At 38.7% G+C, this 18,708-nt stretch overlaps 1 protein-coding gene across 1 annotated transcript in view; it reads right to left on the bottom strand.

The window, feature by feature from the left end:
• Positions 1–18,708, bottom strand: part of macrod2 (mono-ADP ribosylhydrolase 2) — a 612,591-nt gene that overhangs the window by 410,936 nt on the left and 182,947 nt on the right. The window contains exon 4 of the mRNA XM_037678263.1: positions 13,149–13,178. Coding sequence (XP_037534191.1) covers positions 13,149–13,178 — 30 coding nt within the window. The remainder of the gene's footprint in view (positions 1–13,148; positions 13,179–18,708) is intronic.

The following is an 18,708-nucleotide window of genomic DNA, read 5'->3' as shown; positions in this document are numbered from 1 at the left end:
GTATAAAACAGAAAGAGGGGTTGCAGAGGTCAAACACAAAGTAAAACAAGCAGCTGCAATATGTTTGCAGAAGCAACCCTGAGGGAAGCAGAGGAGCTGACTGCAATATCACATATTTATTTTCAGCTAAACGATTCGGAGAATTTAAAATGGTTCACTGCTTGGATTTTATGTTTTTTTTTTTTAAAAAAGGATGTAATTTCTAATCTGAAAATGTAACAATTTGTTACGACTGGTAGAGCAAAAACAAAATACAAGAAGTTTACCATGTATTGCAATGGAACAGACTCTAGACGTGAGACTTTGTCTAAAAGCAACAGGAACGTGAAATTTAACCAAGTTGTACTGATTCACAGATGCACAAGACTGCATTGGTAGACACATCAGTTTACTAGGTCTTTGTACTGATAAAATCTAATTTGCTTATTAATTATAAGTCAGCAGAAGGTTTACTTATATACACAGGCATCCACTATAAAAATGACAAAGTGTAGTTATATATTTGATTATAAAGAATGTATTATGTCTCCTCGTTTCTTTTTTTGGCCTCATTTACAAGATGCCAGTCCAGGACCAACACGTGTTTTCAGTTTCTGGAATAAAAAATAAATAAATGTATACTTATTTGGTTTTATTGTCAGTTTTGTAGTTAATGTTTGAACACAATAAATCTAAAGCACATCTTAATTCAGATTAGTCTGAACAAATATGATTTTAAATGCTAAACTCCTAAAATATACAACTGAAAGTGCACTACAATCACACTTTTGTATTATTTATCCATAAAAATAAAACATAAAAACTGCCAAAAATCATTTCAAACAACTCTTCTTTTTCTAGATAAAATTGGCAATGGTAAATGGACTGTACTTATATAGCGCCTTTCTATCAAGCTATTCAAACAGTGTTGTAGTGAAGAACCGACACCAAGTCAAGACAAAGACTTTTAGGGTCCGAGACAAAGTCAAGACCAAGACTTAAAGTCTTGGATCTCAATCTGTTCACAGATTATCTGTCTTATACTATACTGTCACGACATAGTGACCGTTTTAACAAATGTGTAAAAAAAACATATGTAACTATTGTAAAAATATGTTTTTATAAAAGTTACATACTGCAACTTTAAACAAGTTTGCTTTTGAATGAATGTATCAGCTTTTATAAATTTACAAAGCAACAAAAAAAAAAAAGACATTCAGTGGTTTTTGCACAATAATTTTCATGTCATGTGACCCACTGACACAAAACTTATGTTAAACTTCTCTACTAGACACGACAGACGAGGCACCCTCATTTATTTCTCATTCTAAAGCATTTTCTACTTTTAAATAATGTATTTGTTTAAAAATCGTGGTTTTCACACAATAACTAAAAAAGAGAAATAAATGATGGTGTCTTGTGTGTCAGGTCTGTTAGAATAGTTTAACATTAGTTCTGTGTCAGTGAGTCAAATGATGTAAAATATATTAATTTTTGTTTCTGAAGAGTGCTTGGTTCGATAATTTGTTGACGGTCCCTAAGCGAACCATTACGTCTCAGAGGAGGAGCAGACTGAGCACAGCTGACCGACATCAGACTGCCTGCTTCGGATTAAACGAGAGGAACACACCGCTGAAGCCACGGAGCTCGAATGTCCAATGTCCAACGTAAAACTAACTTCACCACGGTAGAGATTTGAGGCTCCAGCAGAGCACGAGCAGTTCAGAAACAATTTGAAATGGGGAAAAAAAGCTATTTATTAACTGATTAAGTCGTGTTTTAGACCGCTTATTGCTAGAGAATCTATTCTGATCCAAAGTGCAGCCGTGACTTGCTCTGAATGAGGCTTTACAGCAGACAGACGCCCCCCTCTCTTCCAGGTACTGCGTACAGGACAAATAAACTGGACAATATTCTGGCAATTTAGTGATATTTTCACAGTTGTGGTCTTGACTGGTCTTGAAATAAAATTCCGAGTCCTCAATGTCCAAGACCGAGACCATCAAAAAGTCTTGAGACCAAGACTGGTCTTGAGTACTACAACACTGATTCAAAGCTCTTTACACTACAATCTGTGCCTCATTTACTCATTCATACAGCGCTCTACTAGATCTATATAAAGACTAATCAGTGCTTTATCACATTCATACACTGATGGGACACACACCGGAGGCAATGAGGGGTTCAGTGTCTTGCCCACGGGACACTTCGGCATGTGACTGCTGGTGAAATCGAACCCCCAACTCTCGCATTGGAGAACGACTACTCTAACCACTCAGCCAACCCAATGTATTGTAAATGTGAGTAGTTGAACATCCCTTTGTAGTGACTGCTGTGGTCCTGGTTAACTTCATGCTCTCACCAGTCAACAGACAACAAAAAAGCTCCATGCCGTTAAATATTCTCTGGCGTGTTGCGCCGTTTAAAGTCTGCCCTTTTTCCTCACTCGAACTGAAGTGCCACAGATCAAATGATGCCATCAACTAGCTCATGACATGAACCGCCGCAGGCAACGGCCTGCAGCCTGATTTAGACACGGGGACGGAGATGAATGATTCATATGCAAAGAGAAGGATAGCAGGACACATAGAAGCCATATGTACCGTTCACTCACACTTCTCCTCAGATACACACATCTCCATAAACTCTACAGGACACTGCCTAATGTCTGAAAGGCTCAGTGTGATCCGACAGACCAGTTTTGTGATGATTTCTGGCTTTTCCTCCCGCTTTATTTATATTATTTACTCTCTACATAAAAAAAACACACTGGTCTACAATATATCTAGGACCCATTGGCCATTTTCCTCATCCCGTTATCATACAACTCTAATTCTAAATATGGAACCCACTGTTGTAGGACAAAATGAATGGTCTATTCTCTCTGCATCAATTAGTCCATCTATCACTGCTGATTGGAGGAAGAGGAGGGGTATGCACATGGTGACTACTTTCTCTGGTTGTAAAAGGAGAAGCAGAGGCTAAAGCTTTCACATAATGTGTGGCTTTCATCATATTTAAGTACAACAAACTGTCAGCGATTACTTGGTTCTGATGAATTTGATGAAACATTCTCTATACCATGACATCTTTATAATTAAATTTGATAACATATAGTCAGATAGTTTTGAAAAAATGGCAACCGATGTTTTACATTTAGCACCAGCTGGTACCTGACAACAATTCTGAACTCTTTTTACCACCTGGTTATAAAAAAGAAATCCTTAAGCTTATAAATATTTCAAACATACCCGCTTCACATTGATGTGAAAGGCTTGCTGCAGCTTCCTTTAGGTGTGTAATCGAATGAGTACATTGGACAACACATTTAGAAAACAGCTCTTTGTGCAGAAGCTCACCTAAAATGTCACAGTATGTAAGAACTGTTGACAACATTGTGTTGCTTCTGTGTGTTTATTTTCTCTAATGCACTAACTGCAATGTACTAAATGACATTTATTCTTAATACTCTTTCCAATCTTAAATAAATATCATCAACTCAAACTGAAGTATAAAAGCACTTTGAATGGTATTAAAATTGAGCCTTGTCCTAAATGTCAACCACAGAATGAGGTAAGCGTGCCTATGAATACACTTTCTTTACATGTTAGAAAGAATATGATGTGTTTAGCTCATGAATAGGTTTTTTTTATTTATGTAAAGAGCATATCTAAAGGAAAAGGACTGACTTATTTCAATCTGTTCAACCTCAAACACACTTTAAAAAGAATATGGAACAAACAGCCTAAATGCAGGCTGGATACAGTGCAGAGAATAACACTCCCCACTAAACGTGAGGAGATAAGTGAATCCCAAGGGTATCCCCGCCGACTGAAGAATCTTTGCATTCAATTTATCATTTTACATTATTTAGGCTACACCGTGGGGAAATACGCTCCCTCTTTCATAAGTTATGCTAATGACTGTTACTACCATCTGTGAACTGAGGGCCATCAGTCAAGCGTGGTGTGGAATCTCTGATTTATGAGGATGAAATGTTATTTTTGACTGATTAGTTTGGGGGCATCCTGGGAGTTGTGTAAGGGCCATAGGTTCATCTAGCTCAAATTGTCACACAACACCATTCTGTATCTCAGCCTACTCCCCTCCCCCTGTGCAAGGCACCATGCCGTCAAATTTACTCAATAAACAAGCCTTGGGCAGGACCCAGACAGAGGATAATGGTTCACCTGGAGGTGACAGGAAAAGAAAACAGAGCTCTTTGCATAACGAATGGAGATAAAGATAAGCACTATGAAGCACTTAGGAACCTTGATAAAGGATTATCTAAACATGTCTCAGACTGAAACATTCATTTTAAGCATATTGGTGTAAGTTTATTTAGTAAGAGAAAGGCTTATATTCGCTTTGTTAAAGGTGTACTGCTGCTTGTGCTATTGTTTTGGATATATGCTATATGCTATAAGACTATAGCTGAGCGTCAAATTTTGTGGTGTACAAAAGGTATGCAGCCATTTTTATACCTTTTCTAAATCAGGACTGTCCAGTCCAAATTCCAGGTTACAATAGCGGAGTAAGAGAAGGTCCTTTTGCCAAATTCAGTCCGAACTGAGGGGACACTGCAGGTAATGATGGCTCGAGAGCGCACGCAGCAGCTGCACTGATGACGTGACATGTAGGAGGAGATATATGAAGGCAGCAGACCAAGGAGTGATTTAAAGATGAAAAAGTACCAGTAGCTATGTTTACATGGAAATAAGTAGTCGGATCAAACGGTCGTTTGGAATAAAAACACGCCATGTAAACACCCTGTTTGCTTTATTTTTTGTTTATTCAGCTTGATCTGAAATAATTTGTGATCAGAACGAGACGGGTGGTTTATGTCTATTCATAACCCGATAGGTGCGCATGTAAACGCTTGATCTGTTCGTTTTTTCTGATCGTGAAAAACTGACCTGACTGCACATGTGCGACTTTGCCATTTCCGCCTGGCTAATGCTAATAATATTAGCATGTCGGGGAAGCAAAACTGGTCGGTGAGCAACAACATTTCTACTAGAAACTTTGAAAGAGCTCAGAATTATCTGTATTACCTGTAGCTCAGACAGGGAGTGCAGTAACGTCTCCACCGTCATTAAAACCTGTCGCAGGTCCATTTTGGGTGCTCAGGTTTGGTTACGTTCATCCTGGAAGTAGAACTTCTTCTTCTGTGTTTTTTTTTTTAAGGAGAGTTTACCACTGTGCGCATGTCAGTACTTCTGTTCAGAACAAAGCCCACTGCATGTAAACACTTGTCATGAACAGATTGTGCCCATGTAAACAATACATTTGAATTATTTAATCTGAAAACATTTCAATCCGGTCAAAGAATTTTGCACATGTAAACATAGCTAGTGTGAGAGTCGGCATGCAGTTAATGATGACCATCTGATCATTGAGTATAGAGTGCAATGATGGGTACGGTAGTTACACCCAGTTATGAATCTCTTAGTGCACCCCTGATATACATCATCCAACATCTGCAAGGTGCGTGCAGGAGCATTCATGTAAATAATGTCACCATTGTCAATAGCCAGCAGAAAAGTAGCAGCTACAATGAGTTTCCTGGCATTTAGAGTTAAACAAGATTTCTATTTCTTTACCAAGTTTTTGACATGCAGCTTAAAAAAAGAGATGTGCATCGACCAAGATTCCCAAGTATTTGTAAGAATCAACAAACTCAAAAGGAGCACCATTCATAAATAAGATACTGTAGATAGAAGGAAAGACTGCTGGTACAGACTTCCTGGTTGAAACAACATCCCTTTTTTTAACAGCTTTTAGCACCAGTTTGAGATGGAACAAGTCTAACTAGATGACCATGGATGGATGGACGGAAGGACGGACAGCTGACTGGATGGATATTCTCATGTAATATTAAAAGATAAAGCATTGGTATATGTTGAGGGTGATTCTACTGCCACATCAATTTTTAGCTCACTCTGTAAAAATTGAGTTATATAAATGGTTGTGTTTTTAAGTCAGTTGGCTGGGGCAGCCATCTTGAACTGGGCTGGCTCCAAAACCTAATTAGCTGTAGATGTGCATCCAATTTGTACTTGTTCAGTGGTTCATGAGATATTTTGGCAACAGACGCACAGACACGGGCAAAACCATTAGTCAGCCTTCACCTTTTGGCGACAGGTAATAATGAAGGAAAGTCACCCTCAAGCACCCTCAAGCACCAGGTTTGGACACCACAGCTCTAATGCTCCAAGGAAATGAACGATGTCTTTATTCTGACATCTTCAACTAGAAACACAAAGGACTACATTGAGTATTTTTACAACCAGGCATAACAAGCCCAATTATCCTCACATGTTACAATGTGTTGGCAGTTTTCATGACACACAACTGTTCAGGAAATTTATAGCAAAAGGCCCTTAGCACGTTGCACAGTTATGTAAGCAATGACAAAAACTGGTGCATTCATGGAGCTTTTACAGCCCGTGGCTAAATAATCTGAAGTCAAGACGTACAAAGCAGTCATGCAATGCCCCGCTGCTTGACTGGCAGAGAAAAGGAGGCCCAACCATAGAAGAATGATTTGTTTGGGTGGTCTTGTTAAAGAAGGGTGCTAAATGGCCAATGGTTCTGGTTAGAATGCTAATGAGGCAATTCTCCTCCTGGATGGAGACATCAAAGGAAAGGGGAGCTCCCTCTCTCCACACAGGCTACACGAGGGTTTATGGTATCATTACATGGTTCAGTGTGTGCTTGGATACGTGTGTTTGTGAGGGAGACACAAACAGAGAAAAAGGCAGAATAGACAACATTATGTTTACATTAGGTCTATGCTTCTGGGACTGTGCCAGCATCCAGCCGTGCTGTGACACACATCACATGAGCAACCTGGTACCATTCATAATTACCCTCTATTCACAGAGGCCTCATTTAGCATGCTATTATCAGAGATCATTGTTATTTCCTTCTATGTTAGTTTGGAATCCCAGTGAGACCAACATGTCTAATGCAGATAACAGAACTATTTTGGTTGACCCCATTGTGTACATAATATTGAGGGTGTGCAGCCCAGAGAGAATTCCCATCAGTGATTTCTGAGGATTTAATAAGAGCATCAGGGTAAAAGAATCTCTTCTTATGAGTTTTTTTGTCTCCACAGCTAATGCCAGAAACATGATAATGTGTTTTCTGAGTAGGGAAAAAATTGTTACCCAGGGCTTTATTTATTACTTATTGGTTTTTGTTTGTTTGTTTGTTTGTTTGTTTGTTTGTTTGTTTTTTAACAGTGGTCTGGCTGCACACCAACAAAACCACCAAAGGCAATGCAATGTCGGTTTTGTTGAAACCATGTGTTGACAGGGTTTCGCAGCATTAAGGTATAATAAACTTCCTAAAACACAATGTGATTTGTTTTCCTTTGTTAATATGAACAGAGATGAGTGTAACTCTTCAGGTGGACAAGTCATGCCTGACGGTGCATTCCAATAACAGATACAAACAACCAATCAACTATGATTCATGAGCATAAAAGTTTAGGAGGGATTATCCATGGCCACTGTGAACAGAAAGAAAAACTAAAAAGAAATGAAATATACAACCTCTGGAATTTAAACCAAGCTATTAAAAGATTAAAAAGTGAAAAGACATTAAGGCCTTTAAACCAAAGAATTGGTAAGGCAGAAGAACCTAGTGGCTGATGTTTTCTCCCATGCAGAGTTTCCCCTACATTACTTGCCTTGGCAGGGCACTCACTGTTAAAAAAGGTAATAAGTAATAAATAGAGATGCACGATATTGGATTTTTGGCCGATATCCGATAAGCCGATATGTTAAACCTTATTTGGTTGATAACCGATACCAATACCAATATTTTTTTTTCCCCTTGACCTACTTTTCATTCAACCTTTATTTACACAGGCTAATCCCACTGAGCCTCGGGGACTCATTTACAAGAGACCTGGACCTAGACCTACTTACAGAGATTACATAGCTTTCTCTGCTGTGGAATTAAAATACTACATTATTCTGCATGGTCTTTGTCAATTTGTCCAGCTAACAAATGCAGATGCCAAAAAAAAAAAAAATATATATATATATATATATATATATATATATATATATATAAACAGTCCCTTTTATATTGGTGAATTATTTTGATAGAATGGCCGATGTCTGATATTTAACTTTATCGCTAATATCAGCCGATACCGATACCATGCTGATGATATTGCACATCCCTAGTAATAAATAAAGCCCTCTAAGTATATTATTTTGTGCCCACCTCCATCAAAATTTTAAATAGATGATATGTTGAGGCCTGGAAGGTATGCAAGAACTTTGGTGTTCTCTGTTGTTGTCTTTCAAACGGTTGTGTGTTTTTTTGTAGCTGTTTATATGAATTGTATGATAGTTTTTTGTTATTTTAATTACTTTATTTTACCAGGAACTAATCCATTGAGGTCAACAATTTATTTTACAAGTATGTCCTGGATGTGTATTTATTGTCTGTTTGGGCAACTGCTACTATACAATATACACCCCTGAGTCCATGGCAAATTTACCCAAGGGGACAATAAAGTATATTCTATTCTATTCTATTAATCTCTTCCGTGATTATTTTAAATTTCTGTTGGGGAGTGATGGTTGGGAGACATCTCTGAGTGAGGGAATTGGTGCACTAACTCTAGCTTTTTAGCTAGCGCGTCTGTATTGTGCGCCTCTAGCTTAACGCTATGTCAATGTCGGCAGTTGTCAACTGGGTGTGGGGGGCGTAGGTTCGATAGGCAGGGCGCTCGGTTCTGTTGACAGGGCAGGGCACCCTGCTTGTAAAATGGTAGGGGAAACACTGCCCATGGTATGCCCTGGAATCAGCTCATGCCGATGTTGAACATTATAAAAAATTGGATTTTTTTTCCTCATAGTGCACCTAACAGAACAAGGTAACTAAAGGTTCATGTAAGCCCAGCAAGCCTTCGTAAGGCCGTATAAGCACTGAAGTAACTTCCATAAAGTAAAGACTTTGTCCAGTTTTCTCCTACTGGCAGGAGGCCCACCTCCGCAGCCCTAAGAAAATAAGCACAGCTCAGGTGTGTGAGGCCAGCATGATGGATCATCCTGCTGTGAAACTGGCCCTCTGCACAGGCCTGCGAAGACAGCTGGGAGATAAGGAGAGCCCTATATGAGAGCACATCTCCTCTTCCCATCGATCCTCACTGCCACCATGGCAGGAGGTCTTCACATGCCAAACCACAGATAGACATATGGAGACAGGGTAGGGCAATAGAGAGAACAGCTCTGCAGCCACCTTTGAGCAATAGAGACAATGAAAGGTAAATCCTCTCTTAGCTTCGTGCGGATAAAAACAAACGTCGTAGAGCTGTGTTTTAGAAAGGAGGGGAAAAAAAACTCATTGTAGATAGCCGTAATCGCTCCCCGACTCATTATCCTTCTTTACCGTGGCTAAAAAAAATACTTCACAGGAAAGCGCAGAAGAAATTAAAAAATAACAAACTTGCAACTCGAATCATTGTGGTCATTATTCACAGTCGAAATGTGAGTCTTAGCATTTTAGAGGTAATTGACCTTGTATCTGGTGCGAGCGACTTGGCAGGAACGGCATCACTAGAAGTCAATTAGGAATGAAAAGAGGCTTTGCTCTTAAAAAAAAAAAAAAAAAAAAAAGCTCAAGCTACAATTAGAATTCCTTTGGAGTTAACAAGCACAGCTGCAGGTCATAATCAAGTGAAACGTTTTCTCGCAAAATATATTAATTGACGCAAAAGATCTCACGTTCCAATGTTGACAGCCACAAATTTGAGTGTATTTTTGCTGCTGCTGTTTCAAAACGCAGCAATCAGCAATAGCCTAACACCTACTATTAGTTGAAGAAGAAGCTGGATCAATCAACTCGACTGAAGATCTAAAGAACTGTAAAAAGGTGATTTGCCACAATGTAACAATAATGAGAATACAATAGAAAAGAAAATGGCTTCATTTGTTTCTCTCCTTGTGCCAAATCAATATTGAGGGTTGGCTGCTGCAGAGGCGACACCAATCAGGAGGACGGTATACCCCGCTTTACAGAGCCCGGCTCAGTAATAGAGATGTATGTTTGTGACCTCTGCTCTCAATCACAGAAATTCCTAAAATGGTTTGTGTGTCGAGAGTATTTTTGTGGCTGAAAATTGGGATCCCACACAACAAGCTTGCAGCATTAACCACACGTATCAGACAAGATAAGGGCCACTCCGAGGTGCATGATTAGACGTGAACAGCTTTGTGCACACTCTAATGGACGGCACGTGAACAGAGCACTAAACTGAGCTGAGATTTCAACAATATTTTTCATATCTAATAACTCATATTTGCTAGGTGGAAAATATTTATAGATAACTAAATAAAGCTTTAGTGCTAGAATTCTTTATGTTTAACCAGTTTCTAAAACTTCTCGACTGAAGAATGTTGTCATGTGGAGGACAAACGAATAAGTTAACGAATAGTGACTGTAGTTTATCTGAACTATTCTAACGTATTTATTTTATAGTTAAATCATTCATTGCACATAGGCCTGTCACGATAATAAATTTTGCTGGGTGATTAATTGTCTCAGAAATTATTGCGATAAATGATAATATTGTTTGGAATTTAACAATAATTAATTGTCAAATTGTAGAAGAAATGTTGATTTGTTTGGAGTGTAGTACATTTTTTTCACCACCTGATGGCAGTATAAGACTGTATGAACCAAAGGATGGATAGTTGAGCAGCGTGTCTCTTTAAGAAAAATGGGAGGGAGGCCCCTTGACGTGACGTGGGCTGTCTCTCCTTCCTTTTGTTCGGTTCTCAAAATGGTGGAGGCTCGGTGTGCTTTGAGCTTTTTAGCATAGCATTATCATACAAAGCTTTTAATAAAAAATCAGTAAACAAGTTCTCAGCTTCTTTTTGCAGAGACAAACAACTTTATACACGAAGGCACGGGTTTCACGAGTTTCACGAGCTTAGCTGCTTTTTACAATCCAAAAACGCAATTTTGGATGATTAAACAGATTTTAAACAGAAAACAGAAAAAGAGGGGTCAGTGAAGAGCACCAGAGTTGAGCCGTGTCTTCAGTAGAAAGAGAGACACGAAGAAACGATAAAGCTGGTAAATGAAAATGAGGTTGATAATTTTCATTCATCATGCGATTAATTCATTTATTGTTTATTGCAACAGGTCTAATTGCACACAATTGCAGAAAAAGTAAACAATCGGTGCAGCAATGTCTCCCGTCACTGAGGGATTTAAATAAACGTTTGTAGTTGGTGAGATGATGGTTTTTGTTTCTGGACTGGAATAGAACTGGGAATGCAAGTCAAAAAGTTTTTGGTGTAAGATATTCAAGTGGGTAGGAGTTACATTGTGCATAAAATGAGAAGTAGCCTTTTTTGTTCTCGCTTCTCTAAAGCAGCACAGAATGGCAGACCCTTGTGCACCACTAGGCCCATGGCAATGGCAAAGTAAGAGGGTGGCCAATGGTGGTTGATTAAACTTTGGCCACCCCAATCATTTGAGAAAACTATACTTTGGGGCAATATAAAAGCTAGACCAGTGTTTCCCCTACCATTATACAAGCAGAACGCCCTGTCCTGCCCTGTCAACAGAAACGATCGTCCTGTCTACCAAACGCCCCCGCAGTCAACAACTAGCGCTAAGCTAGCGGTGTGCAATACAGATGTGCTAGCTAAAACAGCGGTAATGTTCTGTTTACCTTGCACTGAGCCATCTCCACCCCCACTGGTCGACAAAAGTCACGGAAGGTATGAGCGCCCAGCCAAGGCAAGTAAACTAGGGGAAACACTGAAAGCAAAGTTTCCTCAAATGATAAGGGTGTTCAGTTGTGTGGCAGTGGCCATCTTGGATTTTGATGTGGCAACCCAATTTGAATAGTGACCTTTTGTATGTCTAAATGTAGCCACATACCCAAATGGAAGTCTGTACCTCACTTATTTTTAAAGTTATGCTCACAGGACCGACACACGGAGGGTATTTCCAATTCATCTTTTTGCACTGCAAAGGGGGGAATTGAGCTCCTGTGATTATGTTCAGTGGATCTGAAAGTAAAATATGGAACATGGTCTTTTTGTTTCTTTCAAAAGGGACTCATTGCAACATCATGAAGACCAAAAAGAAAAATTCCATAAAGAACATAAATGTGATGACTGTGTATGTTTACCTACAGAAAACAACAAAGGGACTGAAATTAGGTCAATCATTAAACTTACTTACTGTATTTCTTTACCTACACGAACTATGACCAATCTAATATAGCTCAATCAGCTGACTCAAGTTTTCATGTGTTTCGTTCGTTTATTTTTATTGTGTGTAGACTTGCATTTCAGAATTACATTTATTATTTCTAGAAAACTAATGGAGTTCCAGTGAACTCTTTCAAACAAAAGCTGATCTATCCATTAACCTTAAATATATACACACAAAGAAGAGACTTGTATTTTTGTTTTTTTTATGAAAAAAAGATCTATAAATATTCAGTCACATAGATGTGACAGATGATATGAACATGTTAGAAAAATGTATGTATTTTTTTTAGTAATGTTCCAACCGCGCCGTGCACATGAAGCTCGTCATGGAGGTACAGTATTTAAAGTGACAGCAAACACAGATGAATAAACAGATGGGATTGAAGCAGAGGCCACATATCACCATTATACCGTTTCCACGTCTGATTCTAAAGTCCCTGTGGGGATATAAATTATCATTCCACATTCAACATAGAGCATTATAGCTAAAGCTGATCTTACTTTGGTAAATAAATATTATTTCAATCATGTCACTGGAGAAGTCAAATTTCCAAGAGGCGATATGGCAGGATTGGGCAGTAGCATGCTACTGGAGTACCCTCCCCCTTGTTCTCACAGCACAGTTGACTGCTTCATGTTTTCTCCACTCCTTTGAAGATAATGCTCTTCGGCAGGCCGATAAAGTAATGGCCACCTCTCAGTGTGACACAGTGCAAAGTTGCTGTGGAAAACGCTGTAATGTTGTGGTCGTACATTCAAGATGTGTGTGCAGCAAAGAGTCTTGAAAGAAAACCGATACAGGTCTTTGATGTTCTGTAGCTGTGCCAGATCTGATTTAAATAATCAGATTATAAAAGAAAACATGGCATTTCTTTAAAAAAAATGACATTGTTAAAACTAATCACTCACCTCCTCCTCCTCCCAGAAGACTGGTGTTTGCTGAAATGAGAAGAAAGAAAGAGGTGGGTCAATTTAAAAATGCATGTTTGAATGGATTATTAAAAGCCAAACAGCCCATTATAGTTTAGATTAATGTAAAGCTACATAAAATCACCCATCCAATGAGTCATTTATTTCATCCAATGGTAAATATTCAAAGATCATCTTCTCACAGCACTAGGAAGAAAATTACAATTGGATGAAAAGATAAAGTAGGACTAAATAGTGGCTGGAAATATGAGCAATAATGTTACACTCCCATTTAAACCTGTAATTACACAAAGCTGTAGCTGTGTCTGGCAAAACAAGTGTTAGTTATAGACGTTAGCTGCCTCCCAACACCACCAGTCATCCTAACATGATTATCAGCCAATATAACACGTCTCCAGCAGACAAAAGTATTTACTGTTATGGGTGTTTAATCCTGATTTACTGAAGTAACACATTAGCAGAAAAGGCTTCATTCATTTGAAAGACAAAATGAAGGGTTTTATATTTGGTTTGTAAAAAAAAAAATGTTTCAATAAACCATAAAATTAGATTTTGCAAGTGTATTGTAAGTTTATTGCCAGAGTTTAAATTGAGCCAGATCCTGCCGGAAATGGAAACTCTTATTTTGACAGGGTGCGTTCTGGTAACTGTTTGCCCAGATCCGGTAACTCTGTCTTAATAATAAAGTTATGAACAAATATGACTGCCTTGAAAAAAAAATCAAAATTATATCGGAGATGTAAACTGAAAATAATTACATAAACACTCATTTTAAACACAACAGCCATACCAGCGTACGAGCTGCCCCTTCAAGTGGCATTTCCACTTCTACACTTAAAAAAATCTCCACCCATAAAAGAGCGGTGGGGATGAGTGCTGAGCTACCCAGGCAGTCCTACGTGAGCAGGAACTCACAGGCAGACACCTGGAGGTTCACACGTGGAGTCGGACAACAACGAGCAGGGACAGTGAATTCAGCGGAGTCGGGCTCAGAACAAGTAGATGGACTGCACTTATATAATGCTTTTCTATCTTATGAAGACACTCCAAGCGCTTTACAACACAATCTGTGCACTCATTTACACATTCATACAGCACTCTGCGATATCTACACAGAGAATAATCAGAGCTTTATCACATTCATACACCGATGGGACACACATAGGAGGCAATGAGGGGTTCAGTGTCTTGCCATGGGACACTTGGGCATGTGAATGCAGGTGGAATCGAACCCCCAACTCTTGTATTGGAGGACAACTGCTCTAACCATTCAGCCGCCCAGTTAAAAAAAAAGGGGGGGGGGGTAGGCTGATTGACAGAAGTTGAGTGTTTACAAATGTAGGTAAACGTAGAGGTTTAACAACTCGTTAAAATGCACCAAAATGCAGGAAATCACATCTACTTTATTCAAAATTTTCTGGGGGAGGACCCCCCAGAGGCCCCTCCCCTGCCCACTATTTGCGTTACGGCATCGACTAGTTTACAAACTAAGCCCTGTTTATTGCCCTCCTATACAAGTTTGTGTTAATTTGTTTGTAAAATTAACACATTTCATGACCCTCAAGACAGAGTTTAGTAAAAGTACTCATTAGATGTACATATACTACTAGTTAACGCTTAAGAGTCTACTTCATTCAAGATTGCTGCTACGACTAGGCAACATAAGAAAATACAAAAATAGATAAATCAGTCAGTTTTCCAGTTAATGGGCTAATATCTGGTGTGGCAGTAGCTGAGCATGGTCCCCGTCACATACTCTTAGTACTACACATCGCTCAAAATCTTTTGTTTAAAACTTTACCAAGGAAACATGTTGAGTGGGACTCTCCAGCACCAAGCCTTAGAGCTCTACAAGTAAAGTAAAAAGTTTTTATCTGAAAGTGAAACAAACTGTGACGCGTCACCAGATTTAGGCAGAGTTTAATTCACAACAGTCGTGGGGTGACCTGTACAACCATTAACTGGTTCAGCTACAGGTAACTGTCAGAATACTACTGAACAAGATCATTAAAAATTAAATTAATTCAGTTTAAGGCCAGCTCTGCAGATGAAAAAAGAGCTTAAACAGGATTTAAAGTACATCTGTTAGTTTGTGTTCTAGCCAAACTAAAAAGCGGTGGTGTTTGAAGTGTGGTTCCTGCAGCAAGCACAGAAAGCATCGTGCACCACAGCATGCATTTAATGATCTTCAGTTGGAGCTGCAGCATCAGCTCCCATTAAAAGCCTATTATTTCTTAAAAACGTTTATAGCGCAGCTAGTGGATAACGAACATGAGTTATTAGCAAGAGCAATCCAATCACATTAATGATTCATGGCTTTTTATTTATTTATTCCCCGCCTGATCACATGAAGGAAGTGACTGCTGGAGTTCACTCAGCTTTCACGTGTTTCAGCGGAACCATTATGGCTTCACAATGTTCTCATCTGAGACCCACAAATATGAGTGGGCCCGACAAAGAAAAGTCTCCTGCAGCAGATTTGGATCCACCAAAGAGCCTTTGTTTTGCATCTGTGTGGTCTTTGTGCGCTCATACGTTATGAGCGCAACACACACACAAACAGCAACCTGAACAGGGATGTACTGACAAGCTACTGTCATGTTTACAATAGCACCTCTCCAGGTTTTTCTGTGATAAAAAAAGACACTTGTGTTCTCGGAGCCTTTGTTTGGCTCTGGAATCTTCAGCAAAGAGCACATAACTCAAATCTGTGCCTGAACAGCATGGAAAAACCGGCTTCCTAAATTTCCTGTTCGTGTCTTCAAGGCACGGATAAATGTGGTGGCAAAGGTGAGGCTCTAATAAAACAGAGAAATCTGTTGTTTTGTTTTTTTTAAAGATGCATTTAAACTAATTTCGAATTAAAGGTTTAGCACTCCTTAAGGAGTAGGTCTGTCACGATAACCAATAAATCAATTAATCGCACGATAAATGAAAATTATCAACCTCATTTTCATTTATCGGATTTATCGTTTCTTCGTGTCTCTCTCTTTCTACTGGACACTGGATGACAAAAGGCTCAACTCTATTGCTCTTCACTGACACCTCCCTTTCTCTTTTCTCTTTAAAATGTGTTTTAACTATCCAAAATTGTGTTTCTGGATCGTTAAAAGCAGCTAAGCTGAGAAGCTAAGCTAACAGGCTGACCTTGGGGAAAAAAAAAAAACTGTCTTGTCAAAGTGCCAAAGCATCTCCTCCCATTTTTCTTAAAGAGACACGATGCTCGCTCCCTCACTATCCATCCTTTGGCTCAAAGTCTTATACTGACATCCAGTGGTCAAAAAAAGGTACTACACTCAAAACAAATTAAACATTTCTTCTTAGGTTTGACAATAATTACTAATTATTGTAAAATTTCAAAGAATATTATAGTTTATCACAATAATTTCTGAGACAATCGCCCAGCAAAACGTGTTATTGTGACAGGCCTCTTAAGGAGTGCATATCGCCCGCTGCCTTTCATGTCAAGGTTTTAAGCTAAAATCATTTTATGCTAAGAAGGGACAGAGTTTTAGGCATTTTGGTTAAACCTTGGAAACGACTGTATACACAAAGTTTCTGTTTAATAATCCAGGTAGAAAATCCAAGAAAGTTAAGTCAGGTCCTCTGGACGGTTTCTATGTGTTGAAACATTACGTCTTTCATCCAAAGGACTTCATCATCCCAAGAAGCCACAACAAACTCAGTCCCACAGGCAGCACATTCACATAGTGAACCAAACAGTTTAATGGTGATACGATGGTTTCTGGGGTCCACCCTCTCCTGTTTTCAACACAAAGAAAAAGCTTCCAGAGGACTTGAATTAACTTTGTTGGATTTTTTTTACCTGGATTATTGAACCTGAACTTGGATGTTTTCAAGCACTTTGGCCATGGCTGCCTCAGAGGAGTCAACGGGGGAGAGGGCAGACCCCAGAAACTATCTTATCACCATGAAACTGGTTGGCCAACTATGTGAGTAGTAAGCCATTTATGGGGATGAGTTTGTTGTGGCTAGTCAGACTGATGAAGTCCTTTGGATGAAAGACGGAAAGTTTCAAAACAAAGACACCGTCCATCAGACCTGACTTAACTTTGTTGAACTGTATACAGGATTTAATGTAATATTGTGATATCTTGTAAGATGTGTCAGCGCTCAGAGAATGTGTTGTTGAGGATTCTCAGCTACTTCTACACCAAATTTTAGCTCAGTATCTGTAAAATTGACTGTTTTATCCATTCATGTGCTTAATAATGTCCATTAGCAGTGGTGGCCATCATACATTGATGCCTTGAAGTATTAAAGAGTTGTAGATGTATAGCCATATCATAGCCATTGTTACGTTTTCTAAGGTTAGTTGACTTTGACGGCCATGTTGAATGGGGTTGAGTACAAAAAGTAATCAGTTGTCGATGCAAAACCAATAATTACTTGAACAGATTTTTTTTACAATCCATCCACTGGTTCTTGAAATATTTTGCTAAACGTAAAGACAAACACACAAGGAGAGAAACAGCCAAAAAAAAAAAGTTACTGCCCTTTCACCTTTGGTGGGGAGCGACAAAAAAGTCACATATTTAAGTTGTTATTGCTAAAGAGATAAATCTGTAAATGACAAGCAGATGAAAACATCCAGATATAAATCAAAAGTCTGCAGGATTTGTTTGTCAATTGTCTTTTGGGCTACTAAAACATGCCAGAAGGAAAACAACCTAAAACATCTTTCAAGTAAATTGTTAATTTTAAAACAAATAATAATAACAACTCATAATTGTTTTGCATGACTCTAAAATAATAGTAAATGTGAATATTACATTTCGGCCAATAGAAATATGATTAGGGTAATTGAATAGCTTCAAAATCAGCTCAAAGCAAGCTAACAGTCTACTATTTTTCAGAGAAGTCTATCATCATTGTCTCGTCTCCTGGGGAGTCTTCCTATTCCTGAGCTATTAAAACACTAGGGTTTAATTACCTGACATTATGGAAATGCATGCCTGAGGGGGGGCACTTCATTTACTCCACACCTAATCAGAGTTCTGAGATGTGGTTGCTAATCAGACACAACTCTTCTGCATACATACTGTACATACATTATATATATATATATATATATATATATATATATATACATATATATACATATATACATACATACGTACACACATACATACAGTAGTCTCTCGCTACTTTGCGGTTCAACTTTCACAGACTCGCTCTTTCGTGGGTTTTCAAAGTAAGAGTGGACATGACACACAATTTTCATTTAAAATAAATTATTTCACATCATTTTAAATTATTTAGCACCTGCTGCACCTGTGTACAGCCCACATGTGCAGAGAGAAGCTCCTTCCTGCAGCATGTCGATCTCCACTCTGCAATAGAGAAGTGGGCGTGGCCGAGAGCGTTGGCAAGTGGCAGAGTGGAGATCATGACATGGTGTGCTCTTTTAGAGCATTTAGAGTTTAGAAACATTGTTTAGAATATTGCAATAGTGTGGAAAGGATTTAAAACACCTTTATATATCTATATCTATATATCTCTATATAGATATATACAT

Source organism: Nematolebias whitei, chromosome 1, assembly GCF_014905685.2.
Source record: "Nematolebias whitei isolate Nwh7 chromosome 1, NemWhi1, whole genome shotgun sequence".
NCBI lineage: Eukaryota > Metazoa > Chordata > Actinopteri > Cyprinodontiformes > Rivulidae > Nematolebias > Nematolebias whitei.
Note: the sequence above shows the minus strand (reverse complement) of the source record. Positions and strands in the feature narration are given on the sequence as shown.